This window comes from Spea bombifrons, chromosome 5 (assembly GCF_027358695.1).
Source record: "Spea bombifrons isolate aSpeBom1 chromosome 5, aSpeBom1.2.pri, whole genome shotgun sequence".
NCBI lineage: Eukaryota > Metazoa > Chordata > Amphibia > Anura > Pelobatidae > Spea > Spea bombifrons.
In genome coordinates, this window is record NC_071091.1 from 90774424 (window position 1) to 90796906 (window position 22483).

Here is a 22483-nt window from a genome sequence, read left to right on the forward strand (position 1 = left end):
TTGTCACAAAATTTTTTAATAATTTAAAAATCCTCATTATTCATATAACATTCCAGGTTTAACATACATTGCATTTAATAAACATTGCATTTAGTAACATCAGGACTGATAATAGTGTTTTTATTTTATTAACCTTTGTGGGAAAGTTCTTTGGAGAAAAATATGTTTTTGTTTGAACATTAAAACCTTAATTCTAACATTAAAAAAAATACATATAGAGCCACAGACTAAACCGATAAGCTCAATGAACAGCTCTCCAAATGCATACAAAATGCTCCGTGGTGAAAGTATAAAGAATGCACAGAAATTATCAGGTTCTAAAATATTTACTGTACAAAGTCATGTGTGCATGATACTCTTGTGGCAGCCACAGCTTGCAGTAAGCCAACATCTATACAATCCTTCCAAATGGGGCGCACATCCACATAGGGGAAAAAAGATTTTTGAAAAAAATAGTGTGACTCTGTATGCAAATAAGGCTTAGCAATACTGCAAGTAAGTAGTGCACTCACATTTCCAAGGACATAAATGCGCTCATCATAAAATAATTCTTTGTGGAACAGACGCAATGTACAAAAGCGTGCACGAGGTAATCAGCTTTTAAACCAGGCACAGGAAAGTCCACCGTCCAGCAGCAGGAACTTTCCCAATATATCCCTCTCTCTCAACGCATTTCACCAGACAACCGGCTTCCTCAGGAGATGAATCAGGATTTTCCTTTGCGGCTTGCCCGAAGATCTAACATAGACCACCTTCCTTATAACTCAACAAATCCAGAGTGGTTTATGTTAGATCAGATTGATTGTATAAGAATGGATGTTGCAGGGAGGATGAACCATATTGGTGTTTTAGAAGCAGTTCAGTCACCTCCCAACTTCAAGCCCTGGGATGTATAGCTATGACATCATCAACTTCTTGAAATCTCTTGTCCAGGACCAATATACTTTGGCAGCATATGATGATACTGTCCAAACGTAGAGTCAGGGTCTTAGGCTTCCCACAGCCTTCACTTGGTTCTTGTTTATTAGCTGTCTCTCTGGGTCTGTTTTAAAAAGGATTCAGCTTATCAGCGAAATACAATGCCCTATTTGGTACTAACAATGGCTTATCATCTCAATGTGGCTGAATGTATGGCAAGACCTCTTTAATATGGTGTCAAGCCATCCTATGTAACTATCCCTTGGATATCATTTTCCTTCTGTTTTTGTGTTGTGCTCTGTGGCCTTAAGCCAGTGACATATGACTGGATCGCTGGAACACTTTACTGAATGTTATTGCCTAAGCTGGATATGCTCTTTCAAAGGCATTTCATTCTGATAGTATTTGTTTTCTCTAAAAAGCATCTTTATATATGGCAGCCACTTCCTTAATGCACCAAATATTGCTGATTTTCTACATATTTTTGAATATTTACAAATTTTACTTTGGTTTTTCTGCCATTGTCAGAAATGTATAATAATACCATTTGTATGCTGTAGTTCTCAGTAAAACCTCAGGTAGAGGATTATTTCCCCCTTTATTAAGGCACTTGGAGGAGACATATATTACACACAGGTGCAAAATACCCCGACCCTTGCATAAAATGTAGTTTATTATTTAGAATTATTATATTCAAGTATCTACAGTATGTGTAAAAATACTGCCTTAAATGTGTATTTAACATTTTTTTGCCATAATATTAATTAATGACCATACCAGAAGAGCGCTGGAGACTTAATCAAGATTGAAATATGCAAATATATTTTCTTTGTTGTGTCAAGGTCAACATATATCAATTTCATTTTGTCTATTGTCCTGATCAACATAAATTAAGTGTATGTATGGTGCCCTTTGATCCAAATAAAATCTGTAAAAGTCTTATTTAGTCAAACGTAGAGCATTTGGCAATATGTTGATTGCAGGTCAGAAGTTCATCCATTATTAATATTGCATAGGTTTACTGACCAGAATTCCTAGCAAAATATGTGGCAAAAGTCGAAGTGATATCAAGTGATAACAAGTACTGGTTCTTAACCATTTTCTGGTCATTTACAACAAAGTGTAGTCATGGAAAACACCAGTTCCATGTTCCAAAATTACATAGTAACTTAGGTTGGAAAAGGCACAAGTCTATCAAGTTCAGCCCTGCTGTTGGCCCAGAAGACAAAATCCCAGATTGAAGCAATTCCCGATCGTGCCTTGAAAAGGGGGAAAAGATCTCAATGAATCACTGTTTTTTTCAGTAGGTCTGTATAATACATTTTAACAGAATGCCTTATTATTTGAAAAGGCTGGTTAAAATATTTTAAGCATAGAATTTGGAACTGATCCGGCCCATCTAACCTGCTCAAGTTTTTTCTTACTCTGTGTTTGCTATTGTCTTATATTCAAAATGTCCTTCTGTCTATTCCATCCATGTTTAATCTCCTTCACTGTATTAAATCATTTCTACTTTTCCACTTATCTATCACCCTCTCAGGGAGGTAAAATTTCCTTACATTACTTTCAAGCTTCAAGTGTATTTAAAAAAAAATTAAGCAACACACATGTATCAAGTTGCGTGTGTGTGTATAGGTGGGAGAACTGGCACAGACAACTTGCATGCCCCATGGCCCAGGTTGAATAACCGATATCACTTAATCAACCTGGTGATGATATCAGAAGGCAGTTGTGATATAAAAAAAATCAAGCGCTTCTCACATGTCTTGACATGACTGCCCCAGTAAGGGGGTATTTACCAACCTATTTATGAACGCTAAGGTAGCTAGTCAAATAAACTAGATATTTTAAAGCCGCATGATCAATAAATGACGGGTATACAAGTACCACTTAAATTAAAGGTAAGAGAACTAGCTGTTACAATTTTCAGGAGACAGTCCCCTAATAGGAGACTTCTGTTCCCTGTTACAATTTGTCTAAATGAACAATATATTGTTAACTTATTATTTTTCTTTAAATGGTTTCATTTACCATACTAAATTTTGTTATAAAAATCCCCACATATTCCATTTCATTTAAAACAGAGACTTTTTCAATTTCCTCATCAAACATCCCCATCAAACGTATAATTTGTGAGCATCAAGTAACCATAGTAATACAGAATTTGTGGGAAGTTACATATTAAGGGGAATTGTTTACTGTTCCAATTCTTTTTAGTGGTGTGGCCAAAGTGTGACGCAAAGACACGTCTCTTCTCCATATCCACATTCTGGCTTGATTTTAATTATATAGTTGCATGAACATGTTCCTACATTTTACTTAAACAAAAAAACGGTATTCCTATCACCTAGATATGCCTGATATATCCCACAACCATATTCTGTTTGTATATGTATTAATTGTTAGAAATTATCCGAATGCCGCTATAATGTGTTTTGTTTTCTGTTTTGCACAAAGTATTTAAAGTCCTTCTTTTTCCCCACAAATTGACTGATAGAATCAAAAGTATGAAGAAATTGTCAAATGTCTGCGCGAGGAACTGAGTCTAGAGCAGAGTCATCACCAAGATGTCCAAAAACAAATTGATAATTTACAGAAGAAGAGCTCTGACATGGAGTCTGAAGTGCAAAGCCTAAGGGCCAAAAGGAAAAGTGACGCTCACATGGTAATCATCATGATCTTCATACCATAAACACTCATCATGTACGTCCCTGACGCAGGCCTGTCTTTTGAGTTTTGGGCTTCCTTCAGGGAGACGAGGCTAGCTAAATGTAGGGGCAGGGCTAGCATCAGTTACAATTTAGTGGGTGTGGAGCAATCAGGGAGTCAGGGAGTGGGCAGGAAATAGGTCAAACGGGCGTTTCCGTCCATGGAGTTGGAAGAAAGTATCCAACTATAATCATGCATAATTGGTGTGTGTGTTTTTAAGTAGAAATATGATGAATTTAGGTTAATGGCCTTCCTTTCCATCACACATTAATAAGTACATTGGTAACAATAATATTGAATGTCTTCCTTCTCTAATGTCAATACAGCTTTAGTAGCATTAGTTTAAGGGATAGACACCTCATGTTTTGTTAACATGTTAAGTAGTCTATTTCATGTTAACATAAGCGTGTATTCCCACATTGTTAGCAATTCTTAAAATCAAGAGCATAGAGGAGTGCGCTAAAGATCAGCAGGGTAGAGTTGGCATGCAGGACAGGAGGGCATTTACCCCATGGGCTGCTGTGATTAGATGGTTTTGAGCCATTACATTAATCTTTTTTCTCATTTACCTGCAATTCCACATAGAACCACTAGGGTGTTTAAACGAATACCACCTTTAGGCAGCGCTTGCCCTTAGCATTACATTGGATCCTTTCTGTTCTCCTTTCATGGGTGTTCTATGCATTCCCTTTCTGTAAATGTGTTTTGATCAGGACTAGATTGTGTACATCCAGTGAGCTGGTGGTATTATTAGTTTATTACTTGGCTGGATTTGCACTACAGGCTGAGAATATTTCTGGGCTTCAGTCTTTTCATTGGATAACTTGGTTGAACCAGCGCCTAGCAGGTAAAACTTGTTTTTCTGCCTCAAATGACTGCCCCAATCTCAATGAATACTCATAACATACATAGGAGCTGAAGCAAGATCCTTATGTTTTGCTGATCGCAACCTTCTCAGAAGACTAATGTCCTTTTAAATGCCTGTTTTTGCAGTTTTCAATTTTCAGTAACATACCTCTGTGATGAAAAAATAAAAAGTGATATTTTGCTGAAATTTGCTTAGCCTATGTAAACATACTGGCGTAGCATGTATGCCCAAATGATTTATTACCCACATCAAAGAAAAGACATACGTGTCATGCATCTCCCTATTTCAAAAGATGATCTCTGCATAGGACCCACGGGAATACAGTAATCTTTATTTTTGGCAAATAAGCCCAGCGTTATAACTCAGTTGGTCAGACTCAACTTTCTCACGCATAGCTTTTTCATAGATTTCTCTGTATTCATTTTGTTTTGACTTGTGCGTTTCATTAGATATGTTTTTGTAGTTGAAACATATCTGAACAGCAACACTATCCACATACAAACAGCAACACTATCCACATACAAACGGCAACACTATCCACGCATATGCCACTAATATGAAAAGGAACTTTACTGCCAACCTACTTGACGAAAGTAATACCCGATATTTTTACTAACCCATCGCTTCCCAGCCCTCAAACACCAAACCCCTCAGTACCAGACTTATTATTTTTCCACAATGTGTCACCCATCTCCCTCCTCCTTGCTTGCGATGCAATACACATATAGGCACCCTTCTTTGTATATAGATGAAATGGTGGCTTATAAATTTCATTTTTGCCCCACAGAAATGATGTAGCATATAGTAATACTATACTTTTTGCTTTATAAAAATCTCAGCTTAAGTATTTCGGCTGGGACGCCACTAATATAAACAGCTGATATTATATAGCCGATCGAAGCTCTTTTATGCTTTTAATATTACCGGTCAAGTCAGGATCATTTTTTTTAATTTATCTTATTATATGTTTACGTTATAAAACTCACTAATGGATGCATAGTTATATAAATGTAACTTTGAATATATGACTTTTTATAATATAGATATAACTCATTTTGCTTTTATAAAATAATAAAGTAGCTCCATGTCCTTTAAAAGCTTAAAGCCCAAGAGAGCCACATGAAGAAACTGGAGGAAGAACTACGCCATGGACAGGAAAAATATAGCTGTTGTCAAGATGAACTTTTAGGAGCACAAGCACAGTTGAAAATATGCCAAGTTAACCTTACTACTGCAGAGAAACAGATAGATCTTCTCTCCACAAAGGTATGGTTTGTTTCATTTTACCTGGTCTGGACTGGACATTGGGCAAACGTGCAGGTGCTCATTTTGACTTCACTTTCTATCATCATCGCTGGTGTGTCAGATCCAGTCCTTTGGTCTGCCAGCTGTAAAAGTCTAGGTGGGTGATATTAGAACATAGAGGGTAGTGGTGTATCCAGCAGACGGCACACTCGTGTCTGATTTGCACTGCCAATTTGTTTATTCCCAAGACTGTCTTGTTTAAAAAATATGTATTTAACAGAAAATAAATATTAAAAAAGCAACAACCAACAAAAGGGGGACTCCGGCTAGCTTGGGGAAGTAAGCTGACTGGCCACAATTAGCGGTATCTATATTTCATCTAATTGTTTGTTTTCAGACAAGAATACAGAAAATATCTGGCCAACTTGTGGCCCTCAAGTACCAACATTGAGCAGTAGTTTATTGGTATCAGAGTATAAAATCAAATATACGTTTTAAACCTCCAGCTATAAATATAGCGATGAATAGATAATAAATAACTGATAAAAGATATGCTGATAATCAGATACATACGTGGGATGATAGATGGATAGATAATGCATGTAGGCCATTTAGGGTACACAACTGAATAAATGAGTCTCTAGTAACGGTTTAAATATATAACAATAATATGATGAACCCAAGCCTGTAAAGCAATAGGGCTTCTTTAATTCCTTCTGACACCAGGGAACTGTATGTTGCTTCTGTTTGCCCCTGTGGGGAGGTTAGAAGACTGGAGATTACAAAAACTGCGCCTCTTTATTATTTGTACAAGCTCTATTCCATGATAAAAGGAAAGAAGAAAAAATGGTATTCACACATTTGATGAGGTACTCCTAACAGCTGTATCTTCACACATAGGTCAGACATTGTCTGCTACTTTATGTTTGCCCCATCATCAGAATGAAAAACTTTAGAGAATTGTTTAAAGGTTGCGATCACAGCAAAGAGGAGCTCTGGGCTGGAAAAAAAGGGCTCAAAGCAGCCAGTGCTTTCTTTTTCTTTCTACTGCAATCATATAGTGATCTTTAAATAATCCCCTAAATGTAAAAATTAAAAAAAAAAAAAAAAAAAAAAAAAAAGGTTTCTTGACAAGTCTTCATCATACTACACATTTTATGTTTTAACCTGATTTTTTTTTGGTGGGGGGAATATTAGCAAAACTAAAGAAGGTTTTGGATATTTTACCATTTATAGTTATGTTGAGCATAGTTGAGCATAGGTAAATACCACAAAAATTAGAATTTGATTATCTTGCTCATTAAATATTTTATTTATAAAATGCATGTTTCACACATGCTAAGACAGCAATGATGTGAAATGAATATAGTAATTAAATGAGGTTTATTCACTAGAACACAGGTTAGCAGGACAGTTAAATAGAAAATCAATAGCTAAAATAGTGAATGTCAATGAACAATGAATTCAAGACAGTCGAGCACTGTGCGGAGATGTTTGATTGAACTTCCACTCAGGAACAAGAATGCTAAGGGAGGGTAAACTTACAGTGAAGCACAAGAAAATTAAGGGAGAGGGCATGTTGTGGAATCATGGATTACTACATGCTAAACACATATACATACAACAAAGCATGGTGGAAAAAAGGCATATGATATAAAATAGGTTTAAATACAGGAATGTAGTATATTCCAAGGAAAGAGAAATTCTAGGTCAAGGGCTTGCGGAAACCTTTATTTCCTGAGAGGTTAGTGGATATGTAGAATAATCATCATGTGGAAGTGTTAGAATTTAATAAAGTGAGGAAATTTAAACATGCATGGGATAGGTATAAGGCTATTGAATATAAGACAAATAGATGTAACCATAATGGTCCAAGAGAAATTGAGTATTTCAGGACTTCAGGATGGCTCTTCTTTATGAAGCATGGATGACTAGGTAATTGGGATTCTTAAACAGAAGCACAATGAATAGAATATTAACGTTTAGTGAAAAATGCAAACAGATACAGTGAATTATACATGGCCAAAGACCATGAAAAGTTTGATATTGTAGACTAGATGGACAGACTAGATGGGCGAAGTGGCTCTTATATGGCAGCAAATTCAGTGTTTATACAGTTTGTATGCTCTATTATCAGCACTTCCCCATTGTCCTCTATAATAATTTTGTCATATTACTAACATGTTAATAAAACACAACTTTTGACGTATGCGTAGAATCAGTGGTTCTGTGCTCGATAATTTAAGGTAGAGTATCACGCTTAATAAGTGACGTGCTCCTCAGTGGCCATTAGAAAAGGGTGAAGGAATCTGGGTTTCTTGAATAGGTCTCAAAGCCTTTTTTTTTTTTCCCCCTAAAATGTGTCTTCGTTGATATTAGCCCAGAAACAAGGTTCTTTGTAAATGGTTTGACATTCCAGTTGCGGGGAGATTATCCAGTTTAAGCTGCTGGGGAAATGCAGGGCGTTTTACCACTACCTTGTTAAGTGATACTTGGCTTTAATGAGGCCTGTTTAGAACTATTTTGCAATGCAAAGGCTTTCTTATAACTCGCAACCTCCTGTAATTTTAGACGGTGTGGTGTTTTGTGCAGAGTCGTGACTCAGTAAGTGATGTTTGCAGGCTTCAGAGAATCATAACACCATAATTTAAGACAGAGGCAGACTTATCAGATGAAAAATGAGAAAGGACTTGGTGTAATTTCTAGAAATCCACCTTCAGCACGTATGTCTCATACAGAACCAGTATGCATGGTACTAATTAGCAAGCAATGAGCTGGGATTTGTTCATTTTTGTAAAGAACCATATTGAGTCGAGGGGGAAAAAACCTCTTGACCATATGGTGCCTAACGTTTTAATTCTAGCTATCAATCTGTCTCTCTATTTATCCATCTATCTTTGTGTGTAACATATGTATATGTAGCTAGAAACATAGAAAAATACAATTTGATGGAAGATAAGAATCGTTCTGCCCATCTTGTCTGCCCACCTTTCCTGCTGTAAAGACTGCTGTATTTGATCATTGATCTTGTTTTAATGCAATATGTCTGTCCCATGCATGTTCAAGTTCCCACACTTTGGCCTCTACTATTTCTGCTGGAAGGCTATTCCACTCATCTACCACAATAAAATAAAGCATTCCTCTACCTTTGAAATAAAGTTCCCTCTTAATTATTGTACATGTTTCTATCATATGCCTTCCCTTCTGTCTCTCGTCCAAGCTATAAATATTTTGATCCCTTAGCCCTTCCAAATAATTTTTATTTTAATTATCCTACAAATCATCAAGAATCAAGAATATTAGTAGCCCTTTAGTGCAATATCTTCATAGGTGTACAGAGGCTCTTTATCACTCCCATCACTCCCGTGTTCCAATGGCCCTTTATCACTCCCATCACTCCCGTGTTCCAATGGCACGTTGTGTTCGCTTATCCAGGTTTAAGTTTAAAAGGCGAATTGATCATTAGAAAAGCAATTATTTTATAGGTAAAAATCTCATTGTTTTCCATGAAAACAGCTAAGTGACCTGAAACTTTGTATATATTATATACAGTATATTATATTAGCTTTATGTTTATATAAATGTGTATATATATATATATATATATATATATATATATATATATATATATATATATATGTAAGTATAATTAATGTCAACAAGGACAAAGTTGGACAGATAAGTATAAATATATTTACGTTTAATGACATTTATTTATTTAATTTTTTAGTTCCACAATTGACACTTTTTATTTTCGTCTGAAGTGTTGTACATTTTGAAACTTGGATTGCGTTAGTGGCACTGTGTTCTGGGTAGCGTTATAAGAGAGGCTTCATGTCACTCAAACCTAATCGTCTTCTCACTTCCCCACTGTCCCCTTAAGGTACAGTAGCAATTTTCTCCCTTCGATTCATGCTATGTTCTCTCCTGTATTATAGGGACAGTCAGAGTAGGGAGGAACAGGTTGATTGACATTATTGCAGAATTACAGCATGGCTCCTGAAATTGCAACCTGTACGGCAGTGATTGAGGTCTGATGAAAGCGTGACAGATGGAGGGAGAAGACGTCTGTAGTTAACTAATTAAAAACTGTTTACGTGGTAATAGCATCAAGTTACTTTCTCAAGTTCAAAGTATAGTTTTATGGGGCGTTTCACAGAAAGCAATAATAAACATCTTCCATAAAAAAGGCAAACTTGCCTATATTAAGAGAACTACATTAGCGCTAACTTTAATCTGTTTCTGTTTATTTCACACTGTGCCTTGATTTATGTGTGTTGGCCAGAATATATTTGAATTTAATTGGTACTGTACTTTTTTGCAGTTATATCGGGAATTGTAAATAAATACTTATTATAGGAAGCATCCATGGAAGCTAAAATTAAATTCTACCGCTTTAGAACCTTCTACGTCTTTTTGTTTTTTTAATGATGGACACATCTTTATTTTGTGAACCTGGAATCTTTTAAATTTCAAAGATGAGTAAAAGTAACCCATATTTTTCAAACACAGACATTTAAAAACAGTGGATATTGTTTATATTGAGAAGTCAATGCTACTGGATATACAATCATATGGATACACTAGATATTTAGCGATACTGTTAATTCTGTATATTGCCAATTTTCATAGTATTGTTAATTTTGCAGTCACCCTTTTTGTAAAGGAACGACGGAATCTGCTAATGCTGCTAAAATGTATTTCTAATAATAACACCGCCGTGCTTACTTCTGACTCTGGGCAGATTTCTTTAATAGAACATGTAACGGTCTAATGTCTTTTGCAGTCATATTTTGGAAATTACTAATTTCTGAAAAGTTTTGTGATGCATCAAACTAAACCAAAAACCTTGATGTGTTAAGTGCTCTCATGGTGCCTCTGCGCCCTTGGCTTTTTGTCACATACATCATGTTTTGCTCTGTATCATCATTACACTCCCATATAATGGCCTGGTTTGTTTTTCTGTTACTGATCATATTCTGTGAAAATGTACCATAGACTACAGAATTATCAACTACTAACTTGGCCCAAGGTTTTTCAGGCCTTCTTTTCTAACTTCCTGGTCTGATTTATGACAACAACTGAGAAATTGCTTAATAAACGGAGAGTTTATAAATATTAACCGTTTAATGATCCATCATGCACATTCTATGTAGTGACTCATTATATATAGTATGTTTATCAAATGACTCTAATACCTATCCCATGGGAACCTTGACTACTGGTCATTTAAAGATATACTTATTTGAGTTATATGCATTCAAACTGGGATATTAGCCATGACATACTGGAAGCAAAATCACTAATTAGGAGTCTTGGGTATCATGAGATCCATGTATAAATGAATCAACTCCAGACTGTGTGGCCCTTTGAGATTGTGCCTTCACCCTGAGATTGAAGCAAAAACCCTGAGAGTCAAGGTCAAGCCCTGAGCGTTCCAAGGCCCATTTATGACCGAAGAACCCAGTGCTCCGCATAAACCCGGATGCTCCCATGCAGTGGTTAAATAAGAGATTCCAAGAGATGTAGATATGTAACTACATGTAATTGAATATGTGGTCTGCAGCAGATTAATTTGCACATAGTTGATGTTTTCTATTTTTGGTATGTTAGGGTATGAGAATCCTGTACAGTCTATTATGCATGTACTGTATAGATAAATTAGAACTGTGGGCAGTTCATCAAAAGATAGGTTATAGTCCTCCTTCAGGGAGATTCAGAGAGCGTATATTTGTCAAGGTAAGAAAATATGTATCATTGCATTGTTTGGATTGAAATTAGAATGCATCCTTTATTCACACGGTGGAATTTTCGGTGTGTGTTTCTTAGAATCGCAGCGCGGGCTCGTAGTGCTCTCTCTGCATGATGTTGTAATTGAACCATTGTTGTCGGTTTCAAAATTCAGCGTTTGATCTCCTCTTCATAATAGTCAGTCTTTAATCATTTTCTCTCTGTTGCCTCATTTTGCCTTCTCAGTATATTACGCATGCTGAATACCATTATTGCCTTCAGTTATTAACTAGGGATGGATTTGGAAAAAGCAATTTTGTGCTGGCTTGATATTGCAGAATAAGCTGTCAAACATCATACCAGGTGACAGTGTGTGATGTCCTTCTATGGAGCTCCAGCACAGTGTGCAGTACAGCTGGAAGCTTATAGGTAATCAGAGAGGATTACCAATGGCAGCTTTATTAAATATCTGTGCAGGTCTACTGTGACTGTGACCAGATAATGCAAGCTTCCAATATAGAAACAGGAAATTATTAATAACGGCGGATTGGCTGCTCAGAATGCCCTTGCAAAAGTTTATCTAATATTATTTTTCCAGGGAGATGAATGTCAAGTATTAGTTTCATTATTACTTAAGGTGCAGGCCTTTTATTCTTCCAAGTGACTCGCCTTTTAATTTCTTCTAATTCCCCGGGTGGCTGATGGTATTAGCATTTGTTTTACAATAATATTGGTAGTTGTGTTTTGGGTAAGATTTTTTTTTTTAACAAAAATGTTTTACAAATTTTTACAGCACTGTTCAAATAAAGTGGTCAATGCCTATGCATAGCAGCATATGTTAAAATTTGGGAGACGACGTGTGGTTTAGCTACAAATGTTCTGTTTGATTTTTTAATTTTTTTTTTATTTTTTTGGAGGAAATAGTCATGGAGTTAAGAAAGTAATCAGCTGAAGAAGAAAAAAAAAAGGATGTTCTCAATGCATCTAGAAACAGCCTGAACTTGTAATGATTTCTTCGAATCTGTTTGGATACACCTCTAACTTTCTTTTTCTGGCAGCTGTATGAAGCACCCAGAAGTTTAGAACTGTGAAATTTGACAAGCATTGAAACAAAAAAAAGGAAGTGTAAATTTTACTAATCAAAACATCTGTACAGTGTGGCCATTTACATTTTCCTATCAAGACATGAGAGAAATGTTAATTTTAGACGACTCTGTTTATGACCTATAATTACTGTCATTAAGGAAGCTCTCGAGACGTGCAGAATGCTTTGACGGAAATACAGTTTGACATGTGCTATAATTAATGCCGAATTAACATGCTACAGTGTGTTCCACAGTAAAAAAAAAAATATATATATATATATATATATATAAATATATATAAATATGTTTTCTTCCATTGAGTATGAAAATGCTTCTTTTACATGTCTACACAATAGTTTATAGAAAGCACAAGGAAGACTTCATATTCATTTTATGGGTTCTGATAAGCCTATCTGTGAAAGTAAATCACGTTTGTCACATCCTATAAGTGGAATGTGTGTCCGTATGATAAATATTGGTTTATAATTGTAAAACGCGCAGTCAGGATGAAGGTTTGCAGCTTTAAATTAAATGAAATACAAAAGGTTAATACTGTGTCTTCCCTTAGATGGTTTTTAGCCTCCCTGTATTAGAGTTCTGAAATGAACAAAAAATGTAATCTAAGAGCCTTAGCCCAAAATCCGGAGTGCCGTCAGACTTGATAGAAAACTGTAATAGTGCTCTCTGCTCACACAGCATGTTCTGCCAAGTTTTGTAACAGTTTAGCTCGAGTAGACATTTAACGAGAATGTCATCTTCAACAATTTTAATTATGTCGTTTCTTAAGTACAGTTTCGCTTCTGGCCACTCATATGATAAGTTTTATCACTAACAATTAATTAGGTAATTCAGAATAACACAATGACGCAAGTGAAATGAAGAAGCTCTCCTCCTGCTCCAACGTTTACCGGAATTATCTATTATATATGTTCTGTATTTGAAAACAACGCATTATAGTGAAATAACTTTATTCAACGTACTTTAGTTGATGAGATAAACTCATGATCTGTTCTCCTTCTGCATCCTCTGAAAGAGCCTAAGCAGCTTCTTAATGTGTTTTTATGATAGTGCCACCTCTGGCTGCACACCGCAAATCCTAGCATGCTCTGCCAGACCAAGGGAGACTCCCTCGGCAAAATATTAATTTATTTTTGTTGCTTTACTATTACTAAGCTTGAGCAGCAATTCTTATTTATTAGATGCCGTGTACATCCTCGTTTATCTCCATCATTTACTATAATATTAAAGATGCTCAACCAAAAAAGCATAGCCTTGGCATATCATGCAAATAACATATTAGGACAATGTATGAAATGGAAATTGTGTGTACAAAATTGATTATGTATACTGTTAAGAAGATAATTTTTGAAAATTCCTGTTTTCATTTTTATGTTTGATTACAACTAAAATCCCCTGGATAATTCATAGTAAAGTAGAAGATCCATGCTGAAGACTATTCCTATTTTCACCTGACCCCCTTCCCTTATGCCTCAGGTATAAGTACTGGGTAAAAACTACTGTGCCCTGGGATTGATTGCCTCTGCTCTCTAACACATGCATAATTCATATTTTTGATTACTTAGCTTCTCTATGTTTAATTTTTATCAAATCACGTTTGTAATCTGCCATCATGAAAATATGTAAATAGTATTTCACATTCTTCATCTCGTGCAGGATATTAACACATCTTAAAATGTCAATTATAAACGTATTTATTGTCAGTCTGGCAGCAGCAGTATTAACACCACGGCAGCTTGAATTACGGATGTGTATTCCTTGACACATACAATCAGGAGTTCAATATGCTCTCATTTACCGTCCTGCCATTTCTTACGTAATGATTTACTCAGTCGGGTACTTTAGCTAACTGCACCTGAAATCAAACTGATCTGTTTAATTTAAAATATTAGGATCAGCGTATAACTGTTCTCCAAACAGAGACTTATCTTACGTTGTGCATTTCTTACCGGATCCCGGTTACATTTTCTTAATGGTTTATCTACAAAGTGATATTGCGCTTACTAATTATTTTACGCCAAAATAAACAAAGGATTTGCACCGATTAGTTAAATCACAGTTTATAAAAATTGAAGTTCTTTTTGACACTTCCTTATCATTTTTATATGATTAGCATTAATCTTCCTGTCTTTTCGATATTAAATGCAGTTTATTACTATTATTTTTTTAGGTTTCTTTGTTTTGAAACCTTTTTTTGTGGCTGAAAAAATAGTTTCAAATCAATGTAATATTTTTGAAATTACATATTTTTTTAGCTGTAAATACATACAAGTGTATCTTTCACTCCTGATGTGAAATAATCATATCTGGGAACTTCCCTGGATAGACTTCCCGAAGCTCTCCTTCTGATGAAGTAGCCTCATGTAGGGGTGGGGCTAGTCATAAATAGAGGCAGGGCCAGCCCCAAACAGCTTTTAGTTGGTGGTGAGTGGAAGTGTAGGTGTGGCCAAATACCACTCCTTTTCCTGGAGAAAGAAGAAACTGACCACGAGACCCAGGGAAGCAAGACCTCACCTGGAGACGCCAGGTCCAACCAGGAAGGCTCCTAGGTATAGTGATGATTCCATGCACATTTCTGATTGCTAAACGGGATACTTTTAGAGAGGGTGGTTAGGTGTTGCTAGCGGATGAGGTTTTACTTTTTAAAGGAATACTACGTTTTATATACACGATTTAATGTATAAAAACATATTCTGCTGTTTCTAAACACATTGGTGTGGTTTTAAGTGCTGCAGAACACTGTGATACACTAATACCCAGCAATTATACTTCTAGCAAAGAGGGACATCAGGGGAAGAAAAAGAGAAGGAGGGATCTAAGTACCAAAGAGGGACACTTGGGAGGTATGCATGCATACTAGTGTGTAATGCGGTGTGCACAGCAAGGGTAGGGTTCCACCTTCATGACTAGTGATTAGGTGCTGCATGCTGGTGTTCTGCTCAGAGGAAGGACTGGGAGCCCTTTTAAAAGGCAAGATATATCTATATTAAATATTGTATAGCAACCTGATTTGGTCTTTTAAAAATATACATACAAGGATTTACTATTGCATTGCTGCTGCTTATTGAACCCACACTTTAATAATGCTGCATTCATTCTCCGCATCTTGTGACGCGTCTAGAGCTCATTCTCACTGAATATCTAATCTGAGTATTAATATTTATATTAACTGTAGTTGGGCGCTGGGGCGCTGATATATCAGGATGATGATCAGCAAGTGTGGAAGAGGCAAGACACATTGGTTTTCTTCCTTTATTACTTGTTATGTGTCAGAATGTGTTTGCCTAGAGACAACATCAGTTGAATGACCCAGTAGAGAAAACATTGGAAGGATCCAGAACTGAAAAGTCAAGAATGAGGCCAGGATGTACTTGATCTGATTTGGGACAAGGTAACCATGTGCCATGCCTCATGGTCAATGCAAGATTATACTTCATAGAGTTTTCCTTTGCCCTTAGTGATTCGATCTTGCATACACAGTGCGTTACTACATTGTCCGTTTGGACCTATTTACAGGGAATAGTTGACATGTCCAATCAAGCTATTTTACATGGTTTTTTTTCTCATGCAATTGCTTTTGTGAAACTGTGGAGTATAAGACTAGCAATGCAATTTCTTGTTTTCCATATATTTTTATGAAGTCTAATATTGACTTTAAAATGTATAAGGCAGCTGACAAATTGACATGCTGTTCTCTTGGTTTTCACCAAAGGAAGTTAATATCACAGACGGCATCTTCATATATTAATAATATCCAGATCAACGTCAAGCTGGTTCTTACAATAATGTAGCTGTTTCCAAAGCACTGGGATAACATGAGACAAGAGCTCTCCGAATGAGCCATAATCTGGCAAAAAGTTAACCTGATAAAAAGAAACATAGAATTATTATCCCAAATCTAGAGACATTGTAGTATATTTGTTTCCCATATAATATATGCAATATTTGGTGGGCTTTTTAGTTTTTGCTATTTGATTTTGTTTATTGTACTTTTTATTGTAGGCACGTTCCTTATCTTGTCCCTTGATTAAGTTCACATCACAGAAAATGTCAGATAGTTTGGCTTGAAAAACATGAATACATTTTAAAACGGGAAGTGGGACACCAATTTATGGGTCAAGTTATTAGACTTCCGAACATGTGCAGGTATTAGTGCATACACAGTCACCTGAGGCTTCACATAGCTCCAGCACATTATCTTACATAAGTAACAAATTCAATATTAAAACCTACTGTAGCCTGCATGTGCCCAAACAGGGTTATTTGCCATCCTACTAATGTGTTGCCCTGAAGAGCTTCTCACATATAAATCCACTGTAGGGCACGGGGAGGCCTGAGGAAATTTCTAATTTCAATAAATGGAACATCATGCTAAAAGGCAATTTTTAACACAAATGTTTCTTATATCCTGTTTTTGGGTGTATTAAAGGGGTTCTCATACATGGTGGCTCTCTTGACACAACCCGCCTCCCCAATAATTACTCATTATACTCAAGTCATTTCTGCAAAATCTATTTTGATATAGCTGCCTATCAATCATTCACAATCAGTTCTTTTGCTTTTTTGGATTCTTGGGTTTTCTGTTTTCATGGCTGTGGGGATAAACTACAGATTACAATTTGTGTCGTCAGTGATATGTTTACAAAGCATTATCTGAAACGTATTTGCTCGACCACAGCATTCAACGCTACTAATTACAGCATTTGTTACTTGTCCTTTGAGCTAACATATACGTGGAAAGCTCAATTTCATAAACTTAAAATACCATGGAACCTGGAGGTTTTTTTTTTTTTTAAAGGCTCGGTTCCATGTCTGGATTGGTCTAATTATTTTCAAGTTTACTACACCCTGGACATTTTGTGTGAGTCTGTTCTGCACCTGCTTGCAGCATACTTTGTATATGATATTCTGTTATCTCGTAAATATGAGAAGTATGCTTTCTTTTAATTGGGCACACTTTTCCATAATTGAGATGATTCTACAACATAAAATTATTTTAACAAGTCGTGTAGTAATGTTCATGTTTGTTGACGTTTAGAAAAGTAATTTGATGTACCTATGACTTGTGGAAAATGATTTATTTCATTTTTACATAATTCTGCTTGTGCCAACATCTGTTCCATTATTATGCTGTCGCATTTCTGTTCTTTTATATGTTCTCAAAGAGTATAACATTTCATAAAGGCCAATAAAATATAGTTGGCCCCATGAGTAACTTACTTTTAACATTATCTCATAAACCGTGGAAGGATGTTGTACACAAAGAACTTTTTTTTTCTTGAATTTTTAGTTGCTAATATTTCGTTGGTAACACATGAAAATATGAAAAGTAGATGTGATTGTTCAACTGGTTAACCCCTTCAGACCTGTTCTTGATCTGTTTCAGAATGAGAGTCAAAGTCAAGTATACTTTTAAATGGCAAAAAGGTGGTTTTCGCTGCTTGTTGATTATTTACATTTATTATATTCTCAAAGCTGCCTGAATATTTAAGACGGCGAATTCTGTAAGAACTCACAAGTGAGACCAGAGCAAACTAAAAATGTAGTTTGCCATCAATAATAAACATATTGAAAAAGACCCTTAATCTTTATTTAGTCTAAAATATATTTACCTCACTTTTTTGCATGTTGGCCACCGGGTTGAGGTGATACGGTGGTCCTGATATGGTATCAATTGAACCAGGGGAAAGTCAAGCTGCTGTCTCAGCTTGATGAAGAGCACATGAGTCGAGTCAGTGTTGCTCACCAGACAAGGCATTTTACCCAGTTCACTCCCCTATTCTTTTCTGATGAGCCAAGTTAGCGCTAGCCTCTATTTTTCATTCCCGTTATAGGTTCCACTGCTACCCGTCCAGTTACTGAACAAGGTTTTGATAACACCTATGTTGAAATATAAAAAAACATAATTTGGGCCCAGTAGAAGTATACCACAATAACGTCTGTTATAGTCTGTTTCCCCTCTTGCTACTGTTGCCTAATGATCTTAAGTTCCATTATATAAAAAATGATTTCTCTGTGACTAGATGGTACTTTTATGCTGTCAAATTTGGGAGCATAGAAAACAGATGTAAAATAAATACAATTAGGTTCATTTGTAGATTAAAAAAAAGCAGTAATGTGTTTTGGCTGTAAACATTGTCTAGTTATTCCTTTAGTGTTCTCTGTTATGGACAACCGTATTCTTTACTTTCTTCAAGATAAGGTATAACGTTTTCCGCTCCTGAGCAAAATTAAATTCAGGTCATCACTTCTCAATCAATGTAAACATGTAATTTAAATGGATTTTTTTATAGTAAGAAGGGGAACTTACACCACGTAGGCTTCAAAAATATTGTTTTGTCTTCTGGCTCTATTGTTTTTTTTTGTTTGTTTTTTTGAGTGTACAATATTTTAAGGCAGTTACATATTAGCAACTCGTATGTGTCCCATCTGTTTTATTTTAGCTCAGTTTTCTAGGCAAGCACCTAACGTCTGATCATAGTGCGTGTGGCTAGCTTTAGAATGACAGACTTTTTAGCATTGCCATAAAGATTCAAGGGAGCAGGGACAATCACCCCAAACTGCCTCTACAGTATGTCTGTAGATAAAATAAGTGTATTGAAATAAAGTTTTTTCCAGTGTTAAACTACATTAGTATATACTACACTGTATTTAGGGCTTAAAGTTTTTCACCCCCAAAGGCCTTTCCCTTTTAAGATTGAGTTTTCTAAATTGTTTATCTATTCTTGTCCTCTGACTTTTCCATGAGTAATCTCTGAATTTTCTGAATTATGTTGCTATTGTTTGGTTTGGTGGGTTAAAAATAAGAAGGCAATCTATTTAGACTACATCTGGTACTATTGTTAGAAATGGACCATGTGTTAGTTGTCATGATAGCACTGCCTGTTAAATACTGCATAAACCATGATAGCGCTGATTTCACTTGTGATGATAATCACAATGCTCAGTGACCATCTGCTGAAATTGCCAAGTAGATCTGCTAGAAAAGCTGCCTACTCCATAAATCTTTACATTTCCTCCGAAGGTGTTGTCAATATTCCACAAAGCAGGCGATTTCAAGTAATTGTGCTGATATTGGCTATGGCATCTAGAAGAAAGACCACATATATACCAGGGTTGTCTTCACTGTTGGTTTCCTGAGTGTTCCTCCCATAAGCTTCTAAAGAAGACACATCTCTAGTGTCTCCCACCAGTACCACCCTCTTCATCAGAGCATCCCGCCATGTCAATCACACTTGTCCTTCAAACTCCCCCCCTCTACTTAGACAAAAGAACTAGCTGTTATGGAGACCTGTATAATGCATTTGTTCTGGCTTAAAGATGATGATGCAGGATATTATGAAACGTTCCCCCAGGTGCAGTAAATGGGGGTGAACACGGCAGGTGTGAGCCTAAAAGTAAAACAGGAGGAAAGTTCCTTGTCAATCTTTTAAAATCTCAAATCTCATCAACGACTGAATACCGTATATGCTATATATGCTATATTCCACCTTTCATCACTTAAAAAATATGTTCATAGATTTGGGGAAGTTTAGATATATTTGGGTTTGAAATGCCCTTTAAATGGGATTAGAATTGTTAACATGGTAAAGTATTTTGAGAATGCCTGGGATGGTATAAGAAGTAAGAAGTTTTGTTTACTATGTTTCTCTCCAAATAGTTGAACCCACCTTTTAACTTGAACTCTATAAAATAGCATGCAATACTTTCCATTCACTCACAATGCAGTAGCCACATGTCTTTGTTAAATGTTGCTTTGAAAACATTAGCAATGTGGAATCCTTTCTCTGCCAGCGTGTGTTAGAAAGTTCAACAGGATTCGTGAGCTGCGTAAATTCATTCTTCTTTTACTGATAATAAATAGACTTAAAGATTTGTAAAGCAGGAAGAGGGTCACTTTCTGTCACGTCATGAATCTCAGTCCTCTCAAGAGAAGGCTAAAAAAAATCTATATTTTTGGGCAAATTGCCAAGGAAAGGTAAAGAAAAAGTATATCCATGTGTGCATTAAACGTAAACGGGAATGTTTTAAATCAGCGAGAATGTAGATGCTGTGGCGTTGCTGTGCCAATACCCATTGAAGAAGGATATCTGGATCTGCATAGCTTTTGATACCTGTCTAATAAAATAGTTCTTAAGTGTGCATAAATCCTTTTTTCCCCTTTTTAACACAGCAATAAACCATTTTCATTTGCGCATAAAAGTAAGGAAACTTGCACCTGGTTTTAGCAGACAAAAGGGGTTTCTGGATAGATGTTTTTCAATGTACATCTTTAAAACACACACTATTTTCTTAATATTTCCATAGATTATGCCTTCCAAATATGATTTATTTATTTTTGTTTGATACAGATAATGTTAATGCCAGGGTTCAAAATATTAGAAAAAAACCATATCAAACCTTTAGATATCGGTGATCACAATCACTGCATTGATAAATTATTTGCTTGAAAACAAGTGATTGATTTAACTGAGTGCTGGATATTACCAATATGTCTAAGTTTAGTATCCTAACTTAGTCTGCTAGATCCTTGTCACACTGGCTTCTGGCGTCCATAGCTAATGAAAGCTATGATGAAAAGGACTATATTAGATAAGCAGGGCTTTATTAGCGTTGCCACAATCAGCTCAGTTTAGTGTTGGAAAGGTCAACCAAATATCAGTATTGCCTACTATGGTGATATCTGGGTATGCAGATAATATTGGAACGACATAAAAAGAAACCCAATATTCTTGAATGATAAGCAACATTATTGTATACAGTACAATTACAAATGATAAATAGTACAATAATAAACCTCTGTAAACTTGTAGGGCATGAAAACCCTATGGAAGTCCATGGGAAATTCCGTGCGCACAGCTTTTCACGTAATAGCACTATTTTATTATAAATTACTATAATATATGTGGGTGCAATGTGGAAGGGAGGAGAGCATGGTACAAGAATAAAACAATGGGGTTTATCAAGATAAGTATCCACTATACCATAGTTGTTTGTGTTTATTGAAGTTGTGGAATATGATGGCGCTATATAAATGAATAGATAATTAGTAACTAATACAAGCGCTAAAAAATTACTGATAAATAATACTGATATTAGTAACAATTGAAGGGACTATAAATATAGTTATATATAAATAGATATTATAAGCAAATGGTTAATGTGTTTTTTTTCCCCACCATTATCTGAAGAGCACTACATGGTGTTAGAGTAATAAATACAAGAGTGTATCACGACCCTTGTGTTGATGTCACCCTCTGTCTGTTTTATAGGCTTCAGTGCCAGCAGCCAAATGGTTGCCCAAGGTATGAAGACACTTAAGGCATATGCATAATTATTGTACTTGACTGACGAGGTTTTTAAATATTCTGTTCACTGAAATGCTAACGAGAACCTTTCAAATAATGGAAATAAATGTTACATTAATTATTCTTTCATTTTGATAAAAATATAGTGATTGTTTCCAAAAATACTTTATCTTAAAATTAGTTAAAATTAGTTATAAATTGTTATTACTGAAGCTCACAAATTTTCTGGCTAAGATATTTCGACTCTTCACTGTCTTGGCAATGTTTTTTTTTTTTTTTTTGTTTCAACCACAAAGGTAATGATTTCATTATGGGATGCTGCATTCTTCATGCAATTTTCCTGGGTGAAAATAAATTGGTGTTTGCTACAATCAGTTATATCTGTGCCTCAAATCTAAAACATATGTCATTCTCTCCAAGCTTTTTCATATGTTTTCAAGTATATTTAGGAAAAATAAAATGTTTTACTATAAATTCAGGGCTGATCATTTTCACTAAACCCATGGCATGTGGCCATTAAAAAATGTTCTTTGTTATACTGGATGTAATTTCTTAAGTTGTATGATGGTTGCACGTGGTCCTTAGTGTAAGTATGTGTATGT

General features: G+C 35.7%; 1 protein-coding gene across 1 annotated transcript in view; it reads left to right on the forward strand.

The window, feature by feature from the left end:
• The window catches only part of LOC128496406 (putative leucine-rich repeat-containing protein DDB_G0290503), a 208103-nt gene that overhangs the window by 135220 nt on the left and 50400 nt on the right, over positions 1-22483 (forward strand). The window contains exons 26-27 of the mRNA XM_053466019.1: positions 3416-3583; positions 5594-5761. Coding sequence (XP_053321994.1) covers positions 3416-3583; positions 5594-5761 — 336 coding nt within the window. The remainder of the gene's footprint in view (positions 1-3415; positions 3584-5593; positions 5762-22483) is intronic.